Source organism: Castor canadensis, chromosome 7 (genome assembly GCF_047511655.1).
Source record: "Castor canadensis chromosome 7, mCasCan1.hap1v2, whole genome shotgun sequence".
Taxonomy (NCBI): domain Eukaryota; kingdom Metazoa; phylum Chordata; class Mammalia; order Rodentia; family Castoridae; genus Castor; species Castor canadensis.
In genome coordinates this window covers 32,132,051-32,154,188 of record NC_133392.1, presented here as the reverse complement: position 1 = coordinate 32,154,188, position 22,138 = coordinate 32,132,051, and the positions used below count along the sequence as shown (strand labels likewise).

The window sequence follows — 22,138 nt, the reverse complement described above, 5'->3', positions numbered from 1 at the left end:
CCTGGGCTACAAAGCAAAATCCTGTCTCAAAAAATAAGTAAGCAAATAAATTTTAAAGAGAAAAGAGAGCTGTGAACTCAGTGGGAGCTGGAGAGTCACAGGTCCAATGGACATACAGTTGGGGGGTAAGCTAGGCCACTCATTAATCCAGAAAGACTGTAGATTTGGATTCACCCCAGCAAAAGTATAAATAGCCCATGTTGCTGATCTCTGGTATACCTCGGGCACTGCTGAAACCGAAGCTGGTCGGGCTGTCCACGCCAAGGCTCTGCCTGCCTTCTATTAATGGAACCTGGCCTGAGACGGCCTTCTCTTGGCCCAGAGGCCTGCAAATGCTCATACTTTAAAATCTCCTCCGCCTGACCTACACCTCCTCTGCTCAGCCTGTGCCTAGGGGAGTTCATTTGTGTGTGGCACTGTTGCCTTCTTCTGGACTTGAGGGCAGTGGACACAGTTCCTCGAGGATAGCAACCACTTAATCCTGAACTGGTGCCAACGCTAGGCGGTGGCAGTGTTTGCTGAGTGAATGTTTGCCACAGAGCATGAGGAAGGTATAAACCCTCAGTGCAGAGGAATACAAAAAGAAAGGCATCATCATCCTATTTGTGCAACTGATGCAATTTTAGTATATTTACTTCCAATTGCTCTCCCTCCCTCCCTTCTTCCTTCTCTCCCTCCCTCCCTTCCTTTCTTTCAGGGTCTTGATATATAGCTCGGGCTGGCCTCAAATTTACAATCCTCGTGCCTCAGCCTCCCAAGTGCTATGATTACAGGCAGGAGCCACCACATCCAGAACTTCCAACTCTTGTATACATATTTGTACACCATTAAAATAATTTAGTCTACATTTCATCAAATAATAAATTATAATACCATAATTATCATTATTAACTATTTGCTATTCTGCCACAGGTGCGTACCACAGTTTACTTAATCATTCCATATTGACTTTTCCCACTTAATTCTGAATGAATTTACAAATCTAACTTTCTAGTCCATAGCAGATTAGAGGCAGCAAAATGCAGGATTACAGCAACGAAGAATGACACTGGGGACCCTTGCCATAGGATCTGGCACCTAGCTCATATTTGTTGACGGATAGATGAACGTGCTATCATTTGGATCTTGAATATCTTCCAAAAGCGTAGCAGACCTGGTCTCCAGCCCACGGCACTGTTGGGAGGGGGTGGAAGCTTTAGGAGAAGGGGCCTAGTGGAAGGAAGTTACATCACTGTGGGTGAAGCCCCACCCTCTCTTCTTCCTTCCCCTTTGCTTCCCATCTGCCATGAGGTGACCTCCATGATCTTCTGCTCACCACAGCAAGGCAGCCAACCAACCATGGACTGAAAACTCTGAAATCCTAAATCAAAATAAACTTTTCTTCTTTTGAAGTAATCTCAATGCTAATTTCCATTTTAAGCCCTGGCTATACAGGGCAGAATTTATTTACAAAGTTGCTCCATTTAAGGAAAGACTTCTTTCACACAGATGCTGTTCTGTAGAGAAATTGAGCTCAGATGCAACTGGGAAACACATGTAGTCAGTAAAGTTAATGCTTGCTTCTACAAGTACTGCTGAACTTATCTCTAAGTATTGGTTTATTTCCTACAATTGGATTGGCCTCAAGCCTTGCTGCAACCCTAAAGATAGGCAGAGACTCAAACTTTGCTTTTGTAGCCTTAGTTTTGTTGTTTGTTCAGACACACATGGTTCATTCACTCCCACTTGAAAATCAAAGCCTTGAGAATGTTGAGCTACAGACAAGGTTAGAAGGAACTCAGGGGTTATTCAGTTCTCGTGAGGAGAGGCTGCCAACTGCACATTTAAACCCAAGCAGAGGAGATGTACTAAGAGGGAGCCAGAGGTGGGGAAGGTGGACCAGATATTTCAGAGGGCCTGGCTTGCCAACGGGAGACCAAAGCAGACAGCAGACCTTGGCCACAGCCCAGGGGTTTGCAAAGGAGGCAGCTGCTGGCACTCAGCAGAGACAAAACTCTCTGGAGAGCATCTCCCATGCAGGTTCTCAGAATTTCTGAAGATTAATGTCAACCAAAAATGAGCTCACAATCAAAAATTACCAAGCCAAGATGGAAACAAACCCCTAAATAGATAGATAGGTAGATAGATAGATAGATAGATAGATAGATAGATAGATAGATAGATAGATATAGATATAGATATATATGTGGTACTAGGGCTTGAACTCAGGGCCCTGCACTTGCTAGGCAGGCACTGTACTACTTGAACCACACCCCCAGTCCAAACCCTGTGACTGTGAATCAGCAGGAACAATAAGTAACACTGTCCTTGCCTGGCCTTTGCCCATAGCCCCTGTCTTCCACAGGGCTCTCGCCTGCCCCCTCCCATCCCTCCAGCTTCTGTGTCAACTCCTGCTTTCTAGGAGTTTTCCACAACTGACTCTTCCACAACTCCCTCTATCTTTAAATGGAGTATAAACTTCTTAGCATGGCACAGAAGGCTACACAGCGGAATCTCAGCGTTGCTTTCCAGATTCTACTCTTCCTACCCCTCATCCCTCCCCAAACACCCCTTACCCTCTAATGGATACCAACACCCCGACCCCCCAATGTGCCGCACCTCCATGCTTCTGTGCTTGCTGTTCCCTCTTCCTCCATGCCCTTCCCACCTTCTCCAAACAGCAAACTCCTAGCCCCTCTTCAACGGCAGCATAAATGGCACCTCCCCTCCTCAGATTTCCCCACTTAGTTACTGTTTTCTTCAAATCTCTTTGTAATATTTGGATAGTCACAGTTGGTAAATTCTTTAGCACTTGACTCACTCTGTTTTTCCAGACATATTTATTGAGGCAATAAAGAATAACCAGTGAGCTTTGGAATTGGACACACCTAAATTCAAAGCCTATCTCTGTCACTTCCTAGATTTATGACCCAGGGAAGCTGCGTAACTTTTCAGAACCTAGGACTGTAAAATGGAAATACTAAATCCTCCCAGCTAGGACAGAGCCCCTTTCCCTCCCACGTCCATGGCAGACATCACGAGTCAATCACTGCACGCTTCAGCCCGGAATCCAGACCAGCCCTGGGATCTTCAGGGTGACAACCAGGGCAGTTCCTGTCAATCACATGGAGCTGGCACAGACTCAAACCTATTTGTGTGTGTGTGTGTGTTGTCATGGGGTAAACAGGACACCACAGATAAAGCACATTGAACAATATTTGACTCAAGCATGTCGTCCAAGAGCAGCACCTGTTTTATGTCCTCAGGCCTAAGATCGTCCAATGCCCCACCAATGTGGCATGCTTGGGAGTAGGAACATGTCACGTATTTAATACACGTCATTTCAAGATACACTTGGATTTTAGAGACTCAAATGTGGGAAAGCTGAGCCTCAGATCTGGAAAATCTAGTGAGGTGGGTGAGTGAACGAACTTCAACACAGACACTGGGGTCCCCAAAGGCTCTTTCTGGGGGTGTCTGCCCACTCTGGCCCTGGGGGCGGGGCTGGAGGTGTGGAAAAGAGCCAAAGAGGTCAGTCCTTCACAAGGTCCAGCTGCAGTCCTCATGGCCATAGTCCATGTATACTGCCCTGGGCAAGAGCATCATCAAGAAGTGCCAGGAGAGCCATCTGCTCTGTGCCCATCCCAACCTCCAAAGGGAGCACAGCTCTGTCTCAGACCCATGCTTCTATAGCAAAATGCAAATAAAATTTGTAATCTGGGCGTGGTGGTGCGTGCCTGTAATCCCAGCACTCAGGAGACTGAGACACGAGGATCTCGAGTTCAAGGCCAGTTGGGGCTACACAGAGAGATGCTATCTCAAAAAAAATTTTGCCATTTTCTCCATTTCAAATGTCACAATTCAGTAATGGTCATTACATTCACAGTGTGCAATTATCACCATAGCTATTTCCCAAATCTTTTAATCAAACACTAACTCCATGTTTGCCTTTCCTAGCCCACGGCAACCATGATCCCACTTTCTGTCTCTATGAATTTGACGATTCTGGGTCCTTCATATCAGAAGAATCATACTACACTGTCCTTCGGTGTCTAGCTTACTCCACTGAGCATGTTCCAAAGTTCTTCCGGCTTGTGAAATGTACGAGAACTCCATTACTTTTATGGCTATAGAATAGCTTTTATGGTCATTGTATGTATGTCCCATTGTTCACCCATTCTTCTGTGGGTTGTTTGCTCTTTGGGCAGCTGTGACAATGCTGCAGTGGGAACAGGCCTGTGCCTGTTTGAGTTCTACCTCTAGGGGCAGAACTACTGAGTCATATGGTCAGTCAATAGAATGACCAACACAGAAGTTCAGTTTGGCAAGGAATCAAGCCAACTGCTTTTAATGAATCCTCACGGGTTAGGAGTTAGTGGCTCATGCCTGTAATCCTAGCTACTCAGGAGTCAGAGGTCAGGAAGATCTCAATTTGAAGGCAGCCCTGGCAAACAGTTCCCAAGACTTTATCTCAGAAAATACTCAACACAAAACAAGGCTGGTAGAGTGGTTCAAGTTGTGGATGGTAGTAAGTGTGAGGTCCTGAGTTCAAACCCCAGTACCACACACACACAAAAATGGTATCACCAACTAAATGGTTGGGAAGCAAGTCTATGCCAATTATGCCCCTTTGGGAGGCAGTGCATTTCTGGTGCAGATCCCCACACTGTGACATTACGAGCATAATACCAGGGCAGTGCTTAAGAGCATGGCTTACAAGAAACCCCACCTGCTTTGGGCAAGCTTCTCCCTTTTCCTGGACCCAGTTCCTCGTGTGTAACATGAGGATAACAGTACTGTGTTGCAGGGTCATGGTAGGATCGGCCTGCCTGACGCAGATGAAGTGTTTAGCAATGGACAGATGCTCATTGCTACCTTGGTCGTGGCTTGTGAAGAACAGTTCTTCACCATTGTGGCTAGTGAACCGGTGAGAGGGAGCACATGGGAGGTTCACAAGCCTAGTTTTAGGATAAAGGCAATCAGCCCTGACAATCTGAGAAGCTGGGTCTCCCTCAGAATGCAAGTTCTGTTTAGGTGCACAGAGGCCTGAGAACTGGGTTGGAATTACTCACAGGTGAGACAGGGATGTCACGTCTGCAAAGATGCCTTCTCGGAGGGTGGAGATGTCATTGCCATGGAGGGACCTGAGGAGAAAAGAGGCTGTCAGTGCCTGGTCCAGAGACAGGGACAGGAAACCTGTTGGAAGGGCAGGCCCAGCCGTCTGCGAGAGGAGTACCATGGGTACCCTTCAGCTCTCTCGGTCATGCAATGAGGGAGGAGGATCTCCTCTGGAGGAGACCCTGACCTGCTGGTCCCAGGGAAGGAAGAGGGAGCCCTTAGAGTCCAGGTGGACCACCCTGTGCCCCGGTCCTTCACGAGGACTCTGTTTTTGCCATCTAAATAACTCAAGCACAGCGTTTACATCATAAATAAGTCATGTGCACCCAATGCCTTCTTCTCATAGCCAAGGAGCCCAAGGCAGAAGAGACTTCTTGGTAATGAAGTTAATATGGTCACCCATAGGTGAAAGCAGGAGGAATGTCACCATGACCCCAGTGTTGTTGAAAGGGGCTATCATAATAGACTAACAGAAGGCTGTGGTCACAAGGCAAAAACTCACAGGGGGAACTTATGTAAAAGGTTCACAGATCTCTTGCAAACAAACATTTCCAATCTTAGCAGAAGTCGTGTATGCAAACTCAGGGCTGCTTTGCCTCCCTTGCCATATACATCTACAGCAAACTCAACTCGGGCGTGACGGCCATCCCCGTCTTCAGATCATTGCCCTTTCATGACTTGGCTTCTATAAGAGATGCGCTTGAACAAGGGGATTGGACTTTGATCACATGATAAAGCAAGAGCACACTAGATAGCATTTGTTGCCCTCAACACAGAGAACTAAAGCAGATACTTTAAAGCAACTGAGGCCAATAGGAGAAGGGGACCAGGAACTAGAGAAAAAGTGAGATCAAAAAGAATTAACCTAGAAGGTAACACACATGCACAGGAAATTAATGAGTCAACTCCCTGTACAGCTATCCTTATCTCAACCAGCAAAAACCCTTTTTCCTTCCTATTATTGCTTATGCTCTCTCTACAACAAAATTAGAAATAAGGGCAAAATAGTTTCTGCCGGGTAGCGAGGGGATGGGGGGCAGAGGGAGGGGGTGGGGGGTTTGGGAGGGAGGGGGTGAGGGAAGGGGGAGAAGTAACCCAAACATTGTATGCACATATGAATAAAAAAAAAAAGAGAGATGTGCTTGGATGAGCACGTTCTGGACCCCCAGCACTGGGGGGGCCCCAGATATGAGGACATTTCTGTTCACCACAGGGCCCTTGCTGGGATGGATTTCCTAGAGGAATGAATTGTGAGGAGACTTACAGCAGACGCAGGGAGCGGAGCCCCTGGAAGGCCAGAGGAGGGATGCACTGGAGGGTGTTGTAGCTGAGGATCCTGCAGGGAGGAAGAAAGGAGGGAGGACGCTATGGTGGAGAGGAAGGTACTGCTCCTGCCCTCACCTCATAGTGAGCAAACTGAGGCTCCGAGTGGTAAAAGAACCTCCCCAGGATTGTGTCACCAAGTTATTAAGAGAGATTTTACTAAGATTCTCAGTTTCCAGAGCCCACACAGTAAACCACTACCTCAAAATATGCCACATAAATGAACCCATTCAGGGAGGACAGGCAGACAAGCAGGGGAGATGTCACTTGCAACAGCCCCACACTGGAAACAGCAACTGAGGAGCGAACAGACAAACTGTGCCACATCCATGCAGGGGAGCTCTGCTCAGCAACGCAAAGGAAGGAACTACCGCATGTACCACACCATGGAGGAGTCTCCTAATAATACGCTGGGTGATAGAGCCCAACAAAAAAGTTCATACTGGGTTTCCAATTTTTCAAACTAACCTACAGTGACAGAAAGTCACAGTGGTTGCCTGGGGCTGGGGATTGGGGGAGGTGGAAGGGAGAGGTCGTCAGAGGTCCAGTCTTGATGGCAATCATGGATTCCTGGGTATATGCATCTGTCAAAACTTACCAAATTCTACACTTTAACATGGGCGGTCTGTTGTACAAGAATTATACCTCAGCAAAGCTATTTAAAAAAAAAAAAGAAGAAGAAAGGCCAGGCACAGTGGCTAAAACCTGAATCCCAGCTATTTGGGAGGCAGAGATCAGGAAGATCATAGTTCCAGGTCCATTTGAGCAAAAAGATCGTGAGCCTGCATCTCAACCAATGGTTAGGAATGGTGGCACGTACCTATCATCCCAGCTACACAAATGGGAGGCTCCTTGTCCAAGATGGCCTGAGCATAAGGTGAGACCCTAAAAATGCCTAAAGCATTTTTAGTGGAGGTGTGGCTTAAGTGGAAAAGTGCTTGCCTAGTAACTATGAGGACCTAAGTTCAAGCTCTGGTGCCACCAGTTGTCAGTCACCACCACCACCACCGTCATCATTGATATGAGCCATCCACAGAGAGGAAAGGACTCTGTCTCTCTTGTGGCTGCCAGGCTGGCTTACGCCAGGATTTCTCAACCTCAACACTGTGGACAGCTCTAGGTCATGGGCCGTCCAGTCCCCTGAAGGATGTTTGGCAGTCTCCCAAACTGGTACTAGATGCTACCAGTGCCCTCCCTCTGAGCTGCGACAACCACAAATGTTTTCAGACATTGCCAAAGGTCCCTAGAGAGAAGAATCTGGGTTGGGAACACAGCCCTAGGTCAAGGTGGCTTCACACACAGACTCAGAGAGGGCCTTCTAAGGCTAAATATCACAGAGAGGAACAACTGAGTCACCAGTTTGTTGTGAAGACTGGAACATGGGCACCAGCTGACTAGCAGATGGGGGGACCCAGGTAGGTCCTTCCTGGCCTTGGGCCCACACTCTGCTCCTGGAGGCTGTTGGGTCAGGGACCTTTTTTTTCTGGGAACTGGCTTCACTGTTTGGCCTCAGTAGCATCTGGGGAAACCCCCTCCATTCTTGGTACATGAGGTGCAATATGAAGTGTTGGTGAGGGAAGGAAGATGCACTCTGAGCATCCAGCAAATGTAAGGGATGCTGACCAATGTCTCTGACCAATGGCCTGGGATATAATTAAAGCCACCATGAAAATTTCTTGGGGTGTGGGCATATAAATGTTCAGGGAGTCTCTGCTCACAACAGCCATGCTGGAAACAGCTCTAATACTTCCAGAGTAAAATGGATAAGGAAAGTATGGCACATCCCCACAAAGAAATACTATATAGCAATGAAAACGGATAGACCAAAGCTGGAATGGATCTCACAGGCATAGTAATGTTAAGCAAAAAAAAGCCATATATATACATATATATGTGTATATATGTATTTGTATGCATATATATATGTATATTATATATATAAAAGTTCAATTTATATAAGGCTTAAATTTGACAAGCTTAAACTATGTTATTGAGAAATGAATATGTAGATGACAATACTATAGAAAAAAATCAAAGAAGCGATCATCACCAACCAGGTCGGGCTGCCTTGGGTGGGTAGAGGGGGGAGTAATGACCAGGAAGTGACAGGGGTGAGGCTTCAGGATGCTAACACTATCCTGTTTTTGACTTGGGTGCCCATGCGTGTGCTACCTTTATGATTTTTTGTTAAATGGTGCATTTACATTTTTTGTACTTTTTCATAGATGTGTTGTATTTTACAATGAAAGATAATTTTCACACTTGATCTTAGCCAAAAGGCTGAGAAACAATGAAAGATGGGTTTTTTTAAGGCTTTATGTTCTCAGGACACTATCAGATGAGGGAATCTGCATGTGGCTCCTCCCAGGACCAGAGAGCAATGTCAAGTGCAGCAATGGCCCGTGTGCCCCCACCTGGCCCTATTGGGACTCACAGAGTGGTCAGCTGGCTCATGTTGGTGAAGGAGGAATTGCTTAAGGAACTGATCTTGTTGTTACTCAGGTCCCTGGAAAAGGAAGAGCATCGTTATTTGGAAAGAAAGAAGAACTCAGTCCTGGCTAATTCCGGGCCATTTTCCCTCCCCCACCTGCCCTCAGCCCTTCCCCAGCCTGAGGCCCCAGAGGGCCATGGCTCTCCTGCTCTGGTGGGGTGGGGATGGAGAGATGGGTATGCTGGGTTCACAAGTGGTTACTGAACTCCCTCTGTGTCCCCAGGCTACTGCCTCCCTGTCCTCTCACACTCCTTTCTGCAGCTACAGCTGGCTCACTCCCCTTTCCACCATGGCAATTCTCCCACTTAGGGTGCTGGCTATCTCCTACTAGCCAGATCTAGTGGCCACCTTCTCTCTGGCTAGTCCTCTACGTGGGCCAGTGCACTAGCCCTCCCGACCACCCTAGGAAGGAGAGTGGAATTCCATTTTATAAATAGAGTCTCAGAGTGATCACTTGGAGTGACTCACTCACCTGGGGCCACCCAGCTGGCCAGAGGCAGGGTCAGGTCCAAACCATGTCACTTCCATGTGCTCTCTGAGTTACCCACAGCATTTAATGTAGCTAATCACCCTTCACCATTCCCCCACCTTCCCTGGGCCCATGACTGTCTGCGTGCTCCTCCCTCGGCTGAGGCTGTTCTCTCAGTCCCTTGGGGATGACAGGCCTGGGATGCTAAGGTCCCATCCTTGCTGTCCTTTAGTCTGCTCTAGGTGCCCTCCCTGTCCTGTCTGACAGCTCCTCCTGGTGGCCCCAGCCTGTCCTCTCTCCTGCACCCCCACAGACACTCAATAGAGCTCAACCTGAAATGCTCTGCTGGTCCACTCATGTAGCATCATGGCTGTACCCCTGGTCATCTCTCGCACCTGTTCCCTCCTCCCAGTTCCTGCCTATGTGAAATTACATTGTCTTTTCCCTGGTTTCAACCTTGGACTCTTCCTTCATCTTCCCAGGGATGGGCCCAACAACAGTCTTTCTAGAACACAAATCTGACTTCCCTTGCAAAAACCTGCCAGAGCTCCTTTGCCTAAAGTTTGAACTCTGGCCCAGTCACTGGCCAGGTGCTCCTGGGGCTGCTCCTTCCCTCCCTCTTGTTCCCCCAGGCTCACAGGCTTTGGCTTGGCTAAGCCTCGGGAAACTCTCTGTGCATTCCACAACTCTGTTCCTTAGGCTCACTGACTCACTCTCCAAGATCCATCTCACCCCACACCGCCCCACCACCGGGTTCATACACTCTTCTTTGAGTTCAGTTCTCATCTGATTCACCTGGGTTGGACCCTTTTTGTTCCCCTATGACTTAAGGAGCTCCTGTCCCTTTCTCCTGCATCCTCTCTAGACCATGATATTCTGGGGGAGGCCGATGGCCTATGGACTTCAGACCTGCTTATAAGAGCTGCACATAGCTCTTGGCTCTGAAATGTAAAATGAAACAAATGTGCTCTGCCTTCACCTCCTCCCAGTGAACCTTTCTATAACTAACTGAATTCGAATTCTTCCCATTGTTGCTAGAAATCCATTTCAGCACTGAGGCCCTTCCTTGTGATTGCAGGTGGAGGTATTTCAGCCCTGGAGAGGCAGCATAACAGAAGCCACTAGCCTACCAACCGTGCTCGGGCCCCATCTTCCCTCCTTATGTGCATCTGGGCCACCGGAGGACCTTCCTTAGGTTGGACCCAGAAAGGTTGGGGAGCTTATAGTATAAAGCTTCCTTCCCTGGTACCAGGCACTGTGTCCACCCCTACCCTATTAGAATGATCAAAACACAGTCCCAAGGTTGGAGCTGCAGAATTCTACAAGCCAGTGCTACCAACCCAGTCAGTCCTTGATCTGAATGTTAGCAGTCCACGCTAGCACTGCTCTCGTAGGAAGACTGTCTCAGTGAAGGAAGACAAGTGTTCCTTGTCTACGAACAGACCCATGGAAACCGTCTTACACTGACACTGCTGCACAGGCCACATTTCAAGGAGCACCGCTCTGAGTCACACTAAGAGGGAAGTCCTCTGCATTTCTTTCAGGTAGAATCTGGCCAATGAGTAGATGAAGAATTGAAATGAAGTCCTAATTAGGCTGGAAGGGTAAGGGTTTTTTTTTTTGTTTTTTTTTTTTTGTATATTCCCATGGGGTGGAAAGTCAGCCTTGGCTAAAAATGTGTACTTATAAGTGCTTTAGTTCACAGTTGGTTTGGGAGCTGAGATTGGACCAGGAAGCTTTCCCTCATCCTTTACTCTCCCCTGGCTCCTATGTTTGCAAGGATTAACCACAAGAGCAATAATTATCAGCCCAAAGGGAGGTTTGGAGAGATGGAGTTCACAAAAGCAGACAGGTAAAACACAACCGGGTCTGTAAGGATGCAATTCCCAAGTGTGGTCACTAGGTGGCAAAATAGCTCTGGGCACAGGTGTTCCCCAAGGGAAGGGGAAGGAATTACAAACAGGGTCTCCCGGAGGTGGGGTGTGTGGAGATTCCTGGAAAGCTGAAGCCATGATGGTTAGATGCCAATGGCCTTCCTGTTGTCTAGGCAGGCCTGGACACTTACACAAGCTGCAGGTACTTGAAGGTGGACAGCTGTCCTGGAACCAGCGTGAACTGGTTGCCATCCAAATAGCTATGGAAAGAACACAGTGGTGTGAGCACGCCCCTCCCTGCTTATCACATGCATCGACATCCACATCCCACAGGAGCGCAGATTCCAAATCCACATCGACGAAGATGTGCGTGCCACACTGCTCAGTGCTGGGGTGGGGAGGCAAGTGACAAGGCTGCTTTTGCCCCGGCCAGTGGGCCAGTGGCTGTGCAAAGGAAGCTGCTTTTCTTGGGAGGCCAGCAGACAAAGGCACGAGCGTCCTAAAGCTAAGCCCTCATTGACCAGCAGGTTCCTGAAGGGACGTTCACAGAAGGGTGCTGTTTATGTGGTTAAAGATTGGAGGCATCTTAATTATCTAACAGAAGGGGACTTGTCATCTAGAGCACAGTCAATGCATGTGGGGACATTATGTCACTGGTAAAAAAATGTCACATGTGGAAGAGTTTTCATGACAGAGAGGAATGCTCCTGAAATGATGTTAAGTAGAAAAAGCAATGCTGTTCTCTATTTTAAAGGAAGAGCTTAGTTTAAAGGGATGGAGCACTGGCCATGGGGACTTGGTTCTCAGGTGAGTGCAGAGAGGGGACCCAAGAAAAGGTGAAAGCCTTCTTGAAGCCAGTGTTGTCTGTGAGGCCCTAACTTCCACCCAGTCAGTCATACCTGCTCCTGGGCACCTCCCAACTCCTGGGGAAATGTCCCACTATTCTTTTCCCATGGTCCACATGGAGGATACAAGGCCTAAGGTACTCACAGTTCTGTGACATTCTTGGGGACGCCCTTGGGCAGAGCCCGGAGGTGCTTGTTGCTGCATCGGACCACAGTGTCCAGGCAGGCACACTCCTGGGGGCACTGCGGTCGGAGCAGGCAGCCCCCTTCCTCCTGGCCTAGGGAGGAAGGCACGACATCCTAGTCAGCAAGGGGGATGGTCTCCTTATGGTCACCTGAAGGCAGGGGCCCCTCACAACCGAAGCTCCTCTCTGACACTACCTGGGCCGCCAGGAAGTCTCTTTTTTGTTGCACAACATCCCTAAAACCACCAGGGACAATGGTTCCTGGTACTGTTTGTTTTTTCTTTTTCCTTTTTTTATATGTGCATACAATGTTTGGGTCATTTCTCCCCCCTTCCCCCCACCCCCTCCCTTACGCCCCCGCCCCTGGTACAGTTTTGAGGGTAAAATAGGTCTGTGGTTGCCCTGGGCCACCCCAGTGGGCAAGGGAGAGAAGAACATAGTCACACCATTTCTGGAGCACTGACACTGCATCTAATGCCTTCCCCTTAATGCCTTCCCCTTAGCAGTGCAGTAAAGGTGTGCCATTGTCATCCCCTAGAATGCAAGCAGAGAGGACAGAGACTTGTGTCTCTTCTTTCCTCTTTATTCCCCGGGAGAACTCAGCACTCAGCACAAGGTACCCTCCAAACAGACGAAGTGAGTGAGTGAATGAACTTTCATCTCGCTGAGCTCTCGAGAGGTTAAATGACTTGTCAGAAAACTGTTCCCAGGCATCATGGGCACTGGCCCAGGTCTGGCTAGGGCAAACTCTGACCATCCCTTCACTAACCCATTCATTTATGCAGTGATGGTCACTAGAGCATTGTATGTGCCTTCCTTTCTTCTGTTTGGGTGCAGAAGAGACAATAAAGATGCCATGGTCAGAGTCAGTGAGGACACCAGAGGTGGTAGCACATATTCCCTGGTGGTAGTGACTGTCAGATTTGGAGCACTGTCATGTGCAGGCACTGTGTTCTAAGTAAAGATCAGCTCTCTGAATCCTCAAAACATCCCACAAGTGGACCTGCTGCTAGGAGCGCATTTTAGAGATGAGGAAATGAAAGCTGGATGGTTAAGTAACTTGCCCAAGATCCCCTAGCATTGACGCTGAGCTCCAAGCAGGGTGACCTTCTCACCTCTCATCTCCTTCTGGCTGTCCTTCGTTGTGGCTTTTTTTGCAACATTGAGGTTTGAACTCAGGGCCTCACGCTTGCTAGGCAGGAGCTCTACCATCTGAGACACTCTGCCAGCCCCTGTTGTGGTTTTTAAGGAATGACGATGCATTGTGTTTGCAATAAGAAAGACAGTTTCCTGGAAAACAATGCTTTCAACTGCTAGTTTATGGTAGGAAATAATGCTTAAGATATATAGTTTGGTTAAAAATCACAATTGGGAGTGTAGCTCAGTGGTAGAGCCCTTGCCTAGCATGTGCAAGCCCCTGGATTTGATTCCCTAGCACCAGAAAAAAAAAAATTTAAATCAAAGTTTTGAAAAAACTACCAAAGTATTATCTAAATTGATACAGAAGTACATATGTGAATGGTGTGGAGATTTTTCTTCTAATTTTAAAAATAGGAAGCAAAATTGCTCTTAGCAAATCCATTGGTTTTGTTTAGGAAAATTCCCTGATGGTTTTTCTTGGTGTAAAAGCCGGGGTTTCCCCTAGGCTCCCCCTCATCTCCACGTGGCCTGGCCAGGGTGGTCCCAGAGCAGAGCCGTCACCTAGAACAGACTAGAGAGGGGTAGGAAGGGCAAGAACAGGGAGACCAGTGGCAAGGAAGGCACTTCTGCACCCAACCAGGCTCCTTCCTACTGGTGAAAGGCAAGATAAGGTCACGGGGTGGGGGGGGTGAGACTGAGAACGCAGAGGAAAGAGGACATTGAGTTTTCTGTATGTAGCAGATGGGACTCAAGGGGTCCCACTGCATATGAAGGACAGGGTGACCCCATACATCTGGAGTGCTCAGGAGCAAGTCTAGTTGAACATACTTACAAGGAAGCCCTCCTTATTCTCAGATTCATTACATATGGCTTTGACCAAGCGCACTCAAAAAACAGTAATAAATAAAAATTCAAAAGAAATTTCAAAAGCAAAAATTTTAAATTTCCAAGCGCATTTAACAGAGCTCAGTGGATGTGGAGAAGGTTTTCAGTCAGCCCTGCATTATCCACAGTGGTGTTGAAATCATTGTGTGATCTGCTGAGTGTTTACCTGCCCTTCATTTTGTGAAATGCTGCCTTCCCAAAAGCAAATAGTGCCTAAAAGTAAGGCAAAAGTTAATGTGCTTCATTTAAGTAATAAAATGATAATTTTAGATTTTTTGAAAGGCAGCATGTATTTTAACAGACGTGTTGGGTGCAGAAGTTGGCCAGTTTGCTGGAAAATGAATCCAGCGAACATCATTTGCCTGAGGTTAGCCTGGAAAAGACCAAAAATCGTATGTTCTCCCTCATATGCGGACATTAGATCAAGGGCAAACACACAAGGGGATTGGACTTTGATCACAAGATAAAAGGGAGAGCACACAAGGGAGCGGTGAGGATAGGTAAGACACCCAAAAAACCAGATAGCATTTGTTGCCCTCAACACAGAGAAACTAAAGCAGATACTTTAAAGCAACTGAGGCCAATAGGAGAAGGGGACCAGGAACTGGAGAAAAGGTTAGTTCGAGAAGAATTAACTTAGAAGGTAACACACATGCACAGGAAATCCATGCGAGTCAACTCCCTGTATAGCTATCCTTGTCTCAACCAGCAAAAACCCTTGTTCCTTCCTATTATTGCTTATACTCTCTCTTCTACAAAATTAGAGATAAGGGCAAAATAGTTTCTGCCGGGTAGCGAGGGGTAAGGGGGGGCAAGAGAGGAAGTGGGGGGATAAGGGAGGGGGTGGAGGAACAGGGGAGAAATGACCCAAATATTGTATGCACATATGAATAAAAAAAAAAGAAAAAAGAAAATGAATGCAGCATTGGGAGCACAGCACTGAACTCCATCTGTCCTGAGCATGTGCAGTTTTTCCTCAGTAGCTGAGACTTGGAGCCATAGACCCGTGGAAATCAAGGGTCTACTGTACATCAAAATGTTACTGTAATGGGATAATAGGTAATGTTTATTTCCTTTTCTACCCATATTTTCTCACTTTTTAAAAATAGTAAGCACAGCTGGGTGCCAGTGGCTCACGCTTATAATCCAAGGTACTCAGGAGGCAGCGATCAGGAAGATCGTGGTTCGAAGCCAGCCCAAGTAAATAGTTTGCAAGACCCTATCTCAGAAAAACCCTTCACAGTCTATGGCCATATCACTCTGAATGCGCCCGATCTCGTCTGATCTCGGAAGATAAGGAGGGTCGGGCCTGGTGGAGTGGCTCAAGGTGTAGGCCCTGAGTTCAAAACCCAGTACTGCAAAAGAAAAAAATTAGTAAGTATAGTATTGGCCTTATAACTGCATACATAAAGACACCTCCAGGCAAGGGTGTCTCCTGCCCTTCCCATCATCAGTGCCTCCCCTCGTCCCAGGGGCCTATAGAGGGTGCTGCCAGCCCACTCACCATCCTTCTGACCTGCATATCCCATCAGCCAGGCCCAGCCCACCTACCTTCCTTTCCCCCTGCAGCCTGGGGCCACGAGTTACCTTCTTCACACCTGAAGTCAGGGAAGGCCACGTCTTGTAGGGGGATCTGCCTCAAGAAGTCTGGGTTCTGGCACCTCGGGTTGCCAGTCACAATCTTCCTCTTCCGCAGCCAGTCACCCAGCCAGGCCAGCTGGCAGTTACAGTTGAAGGGGTTAGCCAGGAGGTTTCTGGAAAAGTCAGGGTGTGTGGTCATGAAGACACTCTGCCGGTCTCAGCAGACCCGGCAACGTCTCCCCTGCCCACCACTGTAGGATCTGCCACACACTGGCCACACAGCCACCCAAAGCTCCTTCCCAGACAAGTGACAATCACCCAGAGGACTGGTTTTCAGGACCACAGACAGAATTCAGAGCGGTGGAAACCAGGTTTCAACAAACCAAGAAAACCCCAGCTTCCTTCAAGGGAGTTCTTCAAAAGTAACACCCAGGGATACCTCCTCTAGGGTGGTGGCAGGGGTCCCAGAATCCAGATGGTGACTTCCAGAGCCACCATCCTGTCTGTCCTTCAAGGCTGGGACTTACAGCGTGGAGAGGGCCTGGAGGGTGTCGAAGGCCCCAGGAGAGATGGTGGTGATATGGTTGTCATAAAGCGAGAGGAGCCGGACGTTGCGCAGCCCTGTGAAGCTGTCATTGTGGATACAGCTGATGCGGTTGTTCCTCAGCATCCTGGAGAGGAGGAGGTGGTGAGAGAGGAGGGGAGCCCTGTGCCGTGTCCTACCTCAGTCTGCTTGTGCGCTGTGGAGACAGCCATGATGCTTGCTCCTCCAAAGGCACCAAGCCACCCAGGCCATGGTCTTGAAAGGCAGTCTGCACACCTGTGCTCACCTCCAGAAGATCTCTCTCCGAGGGCCCTCGTGGCTCTGCCACTCCTCTCCATCCTAACATCATGGTCCCTGGCATTTCACCTTCCCTCCCTGGATGCCCAGGGCTGCTCCCCAACTCCAGGCCATGCTCTACTCTCTACCCACCGGCAAGCTACTCTCCAGCTTCAAGCCCATTAGTGGCTTTCAAGTTGCCCACAGAAACACCTTACTGTGACCTGTGAGACCACATCCACCCAGCCCCAGCCTATCTTCTTAGCCCAGCAGCTGCCTCTACGCTAGGGGTCAACAGACCCTCACGCATGCCTTGCCTCAGAGTGGCCACGCCTGGCCCACTATGATATCTTTCTGCAGTGTTCTTCCTCCTCCTCTGAATCTAGAAGAGTCTCTGTTCATCCTCAGAGAACTCACTAGATTTCCCACCCCAACCAAAATCAAAATTAAACGTCAAGCCAACAGAGTTGGTAATTCCTGAAAAAATGAAAACGGTCTGAGATCATTCATGAACCTTGCTGAACTCATTAGTAATCAGGGTATTTAAGCAATGCTGGATTTCGGCCTGTCAAATTGACAAAGAATTAGATACATAATAATTCATAACAATAATAATAATGACAGGTTCAGCAGAGTGTGGGCAAAAGGGCACTTTCACACACAGTTGGAAGAATAAAACCTGGGACCTCCCTGGACATCTCTACAAAGTTGCTACAAAGCCACCTTCTCTTCCACCAGCTGGTCTACTCTGAGGACTTCACCATAAGGAAATACTCATGGGTGGACTCAGAACTTGTGATAAAAATATTAATCACAACATGCTCAAAATTTAAAAATTAGAAACAGCCTAAATTTCCAGTAATTATATCATACATAGTCTTTAAAAATTGTTGGGCACCTGTAATTGTTGGGCACTTGTAAGTAACAAGGCCTGTAATCCTTGTTACTTAGGAGGGAGAGATTGGAGAAAAAGTTCCATGAGACCCTATCTCAAAAAACCCTTCACAAAAATAGGGCTGGTGGAGTAGCTCAAGGTGAAGGCACTGAGTTCAAGCTGCAGTACTGAAAAAAAAAATTATGCTGTGGTTTCCTAGTGCTTACCACAGGCTGCATACTGTCTGCATAGAAAGAGGAGAAAAAGGAAACCTATCCCATATACACTTCAACCCAGGCCCTGTGCCTGGTATGTATTGTGATTAGGGAACCATGGGGTGAGGGAAAAAAAAGAAAAAAATTTATGTTGTATAAGGAATTTTAATGACAGGTAAAGGTGCCCACATACATTTAAGGAAAAAGCAGATCACTGAATAAAAGTTATTATAGGATTCTATTCAATATACCTAGAAGCTGACTCTACTGGGGCACAGCCTGTAATCTCAGCATTAGGGAGGCTGAGACAGGAGGATCTCAAGTTCAAGGCCAGGCTTGGTTACATAGAAAGACCTTGTTTCCAAAACAAAATTAATATGAGATATATATATATATATACACACACACACACATATATATATAGACATATATATATGTATTTCAGTTACACAAAATGAATAGGTCCTGAAGATTACACTACAGCATGGTGCCTGTAGTAAGCAACACCATATTAAGTACTTAAAATTTGCTAAGACTTTATTTCCATTTCCTGCTTGGGGAGTAAGAAATGTTTCCCCTTTTTTCCCTAATTTGTCTTGTTACTAAAATAAATCCTTGCTAAAACTTAAAAAAAGTTTGCTAAGAGGGTAGATTCTATTTTGGTGTTCTTAACACTCTCATTGTAATAATAATAAGGAAGACAGGCCAGAGACAAACGTGTGGAGAGAATGGTGTTTGTGGTATGGCTGATGGTGGTCACACAGATGTGTCTGTATGTACTTGTGTGCACGTGCGTATGTACGCATGTGTAGAAATGACAGGAGGGAAAGCTGTTTCTACAACAATTTACCATATTATTTGGGTGGAGCTGAGGTTCTAGGCACTTCTTTTTTGGGGGTGGGGGGCAGGGCCTCATGCTTGCTAAGCATGTGCTCTACCACTCAAGCCCCCACTCTGCCAGACCTTTCTTGTGCTGGGTATTTTCAAGGTAGGATCTCCTGAATTTCCATGGGCTGGCCTCGAACTGCAATCCTCCTGATCTCAGTCTCTCAAGTAGCTAGGATCACAAGCATGAGCCATGGGTGCCTGGCTCTGGGTACTTCTTATCTGCGTCTGCACCATCCCTGCACTGGCTTCTTTGATCCTCTCCTAGTCTTCCTCAGAAAAAACACAAGTGACTGGCTGAAGAGCACCCAGCACCCAAGGAAACTATGCAAACAGAAGAGTGAGACAGTCAGACAGGAACAGCTTGGAAAGCTGGCCACGCCTTATTCACAAGTGAAAAAAAGCAAGCTGCAAAACACTGTGCCGAGTAAAATCCCCTTTTGGTAAAACAAACAAAAATACATAGGGAGCCTGTCACACATCCACTTACCTTCCACAAATACAGCAAGATGTGCTCAGAAGACAAATGCATAACCTGCTGCAGGACAGGGATTTAAACACTGGGCAGGTGGGTTTCCCATACAGTAGCCACTACCCACATGTGGCCATTTACATTTAAATGAATTGAAATGAGATAAGTGCTTCATGTGACTCCCAGACTGGACAGTGGAGAGGGAGTGTCCCATCAGTGTGGGAAGGCCTGGGCAAGCAGCCCTGTCTACCAGATCCTAAATGTACACAGGGTCACTTGAAGTCAACGCAACCTGGATGGAGAGGGGGCTCCCTGTAGTGTTGGTAGAAGGGTGATGGCTCCAGGGTTCCACTGAGCTCCTGGGGTTTGGTGAGATCTGGCTACCTTTGAGTCATGGATCCCGGAATCCCAGACATGGCATAACATCTCTGTCCCTCATCTACACCTGAACCTGGGCAAGGTCGCCTCATGGCCACCAGTCCTCCTGCCAGCAGTCATGCCATGCTCCTGCAGCCTGACCACAGGACAGTGTGGTTGGGGGGGGGTACCTCCCAGAGGGCCCAATTCCTCCATGCCGTCACCAAGCATTGGCCCACATCTAAAAGAACAAGAGGTCGGGCCTCACCACAGTTACCAACATGGGATCACCTGTCCCACCATTCAGAACCTTCAGTAGTCCCTATTCTCCTTCAGGTGGTGTGCTAGCAGGGCATCTCCCACCTGCCTCACCCTGTCCCTTCAGTGCACACCCACCCTGGCACTGTTCCCCCAGCCCCACACACTCACAGAGTCCTCAGGCCATCCAGACCCCGGAACATGCCGCTCCGGATGGACTCCAGCTGGTTGGCCGTCAGATGCAGCTCACTCACCGAGGCTGCACCCTCGAACACCCCATCTTCAATTTCTGACACCTTATTGTTGCTTAGATTGCTGGGAGAGGGGGCAAGGAGAGAATTTCTAATCACTGCACCCAGGATCCTCCTCCCTTCCTGACCCCATCATCCCCACGCATGGGAGCCCCAGTCCCCACCCCAGTCTTTTCCCTCTCCATCTGGGGCCAGCATCCTGACGGGCTCCTTCCCACCACCGGGCAACTCACATTTTCTTCAGATGTGTAAGTTTCTTAAACATCCCAGTGGCCTCCAGGATAGAAATCTCATTGTTGTTCAGTCGTCTGTAAGAAGCAGAAGAGAACACACACCAAAAAATGGCAGGAATGAAAGTAACATCCGAGTTGAGACTGGGATGCAAACAGAAGGGACTGCAGGAGAATTTCTCTGACAAGGCCCAATGACCTCATTTCCCAAGAAGGCTGGGCCTGGGATGGGGAAGGCGAATAGGGTATTTTTGGACATTAACAACACCAAGAAATTTGCATAAGTGATAGGTATGTGCAGGTGTCTATATACATACATGTATATGTGCAAATTCTTTGTTTGTTGTTTGTTTGAGACAAGGTCTTGCTATGTAGCCCAGGCTGACCTAGAACTTGTGATCCCACTGCCTCAGCCTCCCAAGTGCTGGGATTATAGATGTGTACCACCACACCCAGCCTCATTCACATTTTTAGATAAGGAAAAATAATAAAGGTTGGCTTGTGCCTCAACTTGAGCTCATGGAATTGTGTCCCCTAAAGGAGACAGAAGCACCAGGTGCCGGTGGCTCACGCCTATAATCCTGGCTACTTGAGAGGCTGGGATCAGGAGAATCATGGTTTGAGGACAGTCCAAGCAAATAGTTCAACACACTTCCATCTCCAAAATAACCAGGGAAAAATGGATTGGAGGTGTGGCTCAAGCCATAGAGTCCACCTGCTTTGCAAGGGCAAAGCCCTAAGTTCAAATCCTAGTACCACAAAAAGAAAATGAAGACCAAAGCATCGCTGAGCAAAGTCACCCCCGGTTCAGGCTGGTGACCAGCCATGGGTGCCAAAGACTTCTTTGTGGGAGGCTGAGGCAGAGGTAAAGGGCCAAAGTCGGCAGCTATCATGTTCTGGGTGGTACCTCCCGTGGTCCCCAAAACAGAGCCGGCTGAGAGGAAAGCCTGGAGGGTCAATGGGTGCCAGGGGTGGGGGAGTTGTGCAGGGGCCCTCACAGCTCAGCTGTGGACTGGGGAATGCGCTCAGGGATCTTGGAGAGCTTCAGGCTGGAGCATTCCACCACGCTGGCCTCACAGCGGCACTTGTGGGGACAGGCGACATCGCTGCTGCACTCGCTGTTCAACTGGTAATCTTCCGTGCCTGTATTAAGAAGCAGGTCCAGATGATGGCTGAGGCAGGTTCCAAGCAACTGTGGCCATCCCAGCAGCTCCCAATGCCCCCAGCCAGGCCACCCACTGCCACCATCCCCAGAGGCTGGCCGGTGTCCCTCCATTTTCCTACCTGGAATGAAGTACTGCTCTTTGGCTGGGGAGAGAAGCAAACAAACCATGATGTAGGAGCAGCCATGCTTGGCCCTATGTCTCACCAAAGGCACCCCAAGAATGCATCTGGAGCCCACATGGGGTTTCCCACCCTCCAAGTCCATCTGTCCAGTGCCTGTGTGAAGAAGCTCTTACACCAGGGCACTGGTGCCTCCTCCCCAGGCCAGCGCTGGGCAGCACTACACCCAATTAAGCCTCTGACACTGGCTCAGGAGGACGCTGGCCAACCTTATGGGTGAGCACTGGGCAGGGTGGCACCAGGCCTCAGGATCAGGACCCATGCTCAGAAACCAACCCGCATTGTCCCCTGTCAGAGGCTGAGTACACTGCACTCGCCAAGGGTACTTTGTCCCAAGGTTTGAAGGAAGCTTCTACCTCACTGTGAGTGTTCTCAGACCTCCCAAGTGTTCCACAGGGCTTGAGAGGAGTGGCACACGAGGGCTAGCCTGGGAGCAGAGTGGCCAGGTGCTCCCTCTGGGCCTTCAGTGAGCCCCACCACTCTAGACCACAGAAAAATGAGGGGTGAGACAGAGCAACCATTTCCATCCAAGTCTACAGGGC

The 22,138-nt window shown here is 48.3% G+C and overlaps 1 protein-coding gene and 1 non-coding gene across 2 annotated transcripts in view; one reads left to right on the top strand and one right to left on the bottom strand.

The window, feature by feature from the left end:
- Slit1 (slit guidance ligand 1) overlaps positions 1-22,138 on the bottom strand; it is a 165,100-nt gene that overhangs the window by 21,625 nt on the left and 121,337 nt on the right. Inside the window, exons 15-25 of the mRNA XM_074078625.1 lie at positions 21,537-21,560; positions 21,251-21,395; positions 20,256-20,330; positions 19,943-20,086; positions 16,418-16,561; positions 15,897-16,063; positions 12,245-12,377; positions 11,446-11,514; positions 8,855-8,926; positions 6,362-6,433; positions 5,052-5,123 (exon numbers count right to left, since the gene is read on the bottom strand). Of these exons, the coding sequence (XP_073934726.1) occupies positions 5,052-5,123; positions 6,362-6,433; positions 8,855-8,926; positions 11,446-11,514; positions 12,245-12,377; positions 15,897-16,063; positions 16,418-16,561; positions 19,943-20,086; positions 20,256-20,330; positions 21,251-21,395; positions 21,537-21,560 (1,117 nt within the window). The remainder of the gene's footprint in view (positions 1-5,051; positions 5,124-6,361; positions 6,434-8,854; positions 8,927-11,445; positions 11,515-12,244; positions 12,378-15,896; positions 16,064-16,417; positions 16,562-19,942; positions 20,087-20,255; positions 20,331-21,250; positions 21,396-21,536; positions 21,561-22,138) is intronic.
- Positions 17,795-17,920, top strand: LOC141425352 (small nucleolar RNA SNORA51). The gene has a single exon (XR_012450412.1). It is a non-coding gene; the product is annotated as a small nucleolar RNA SNORA51 (small nucleolar RNA).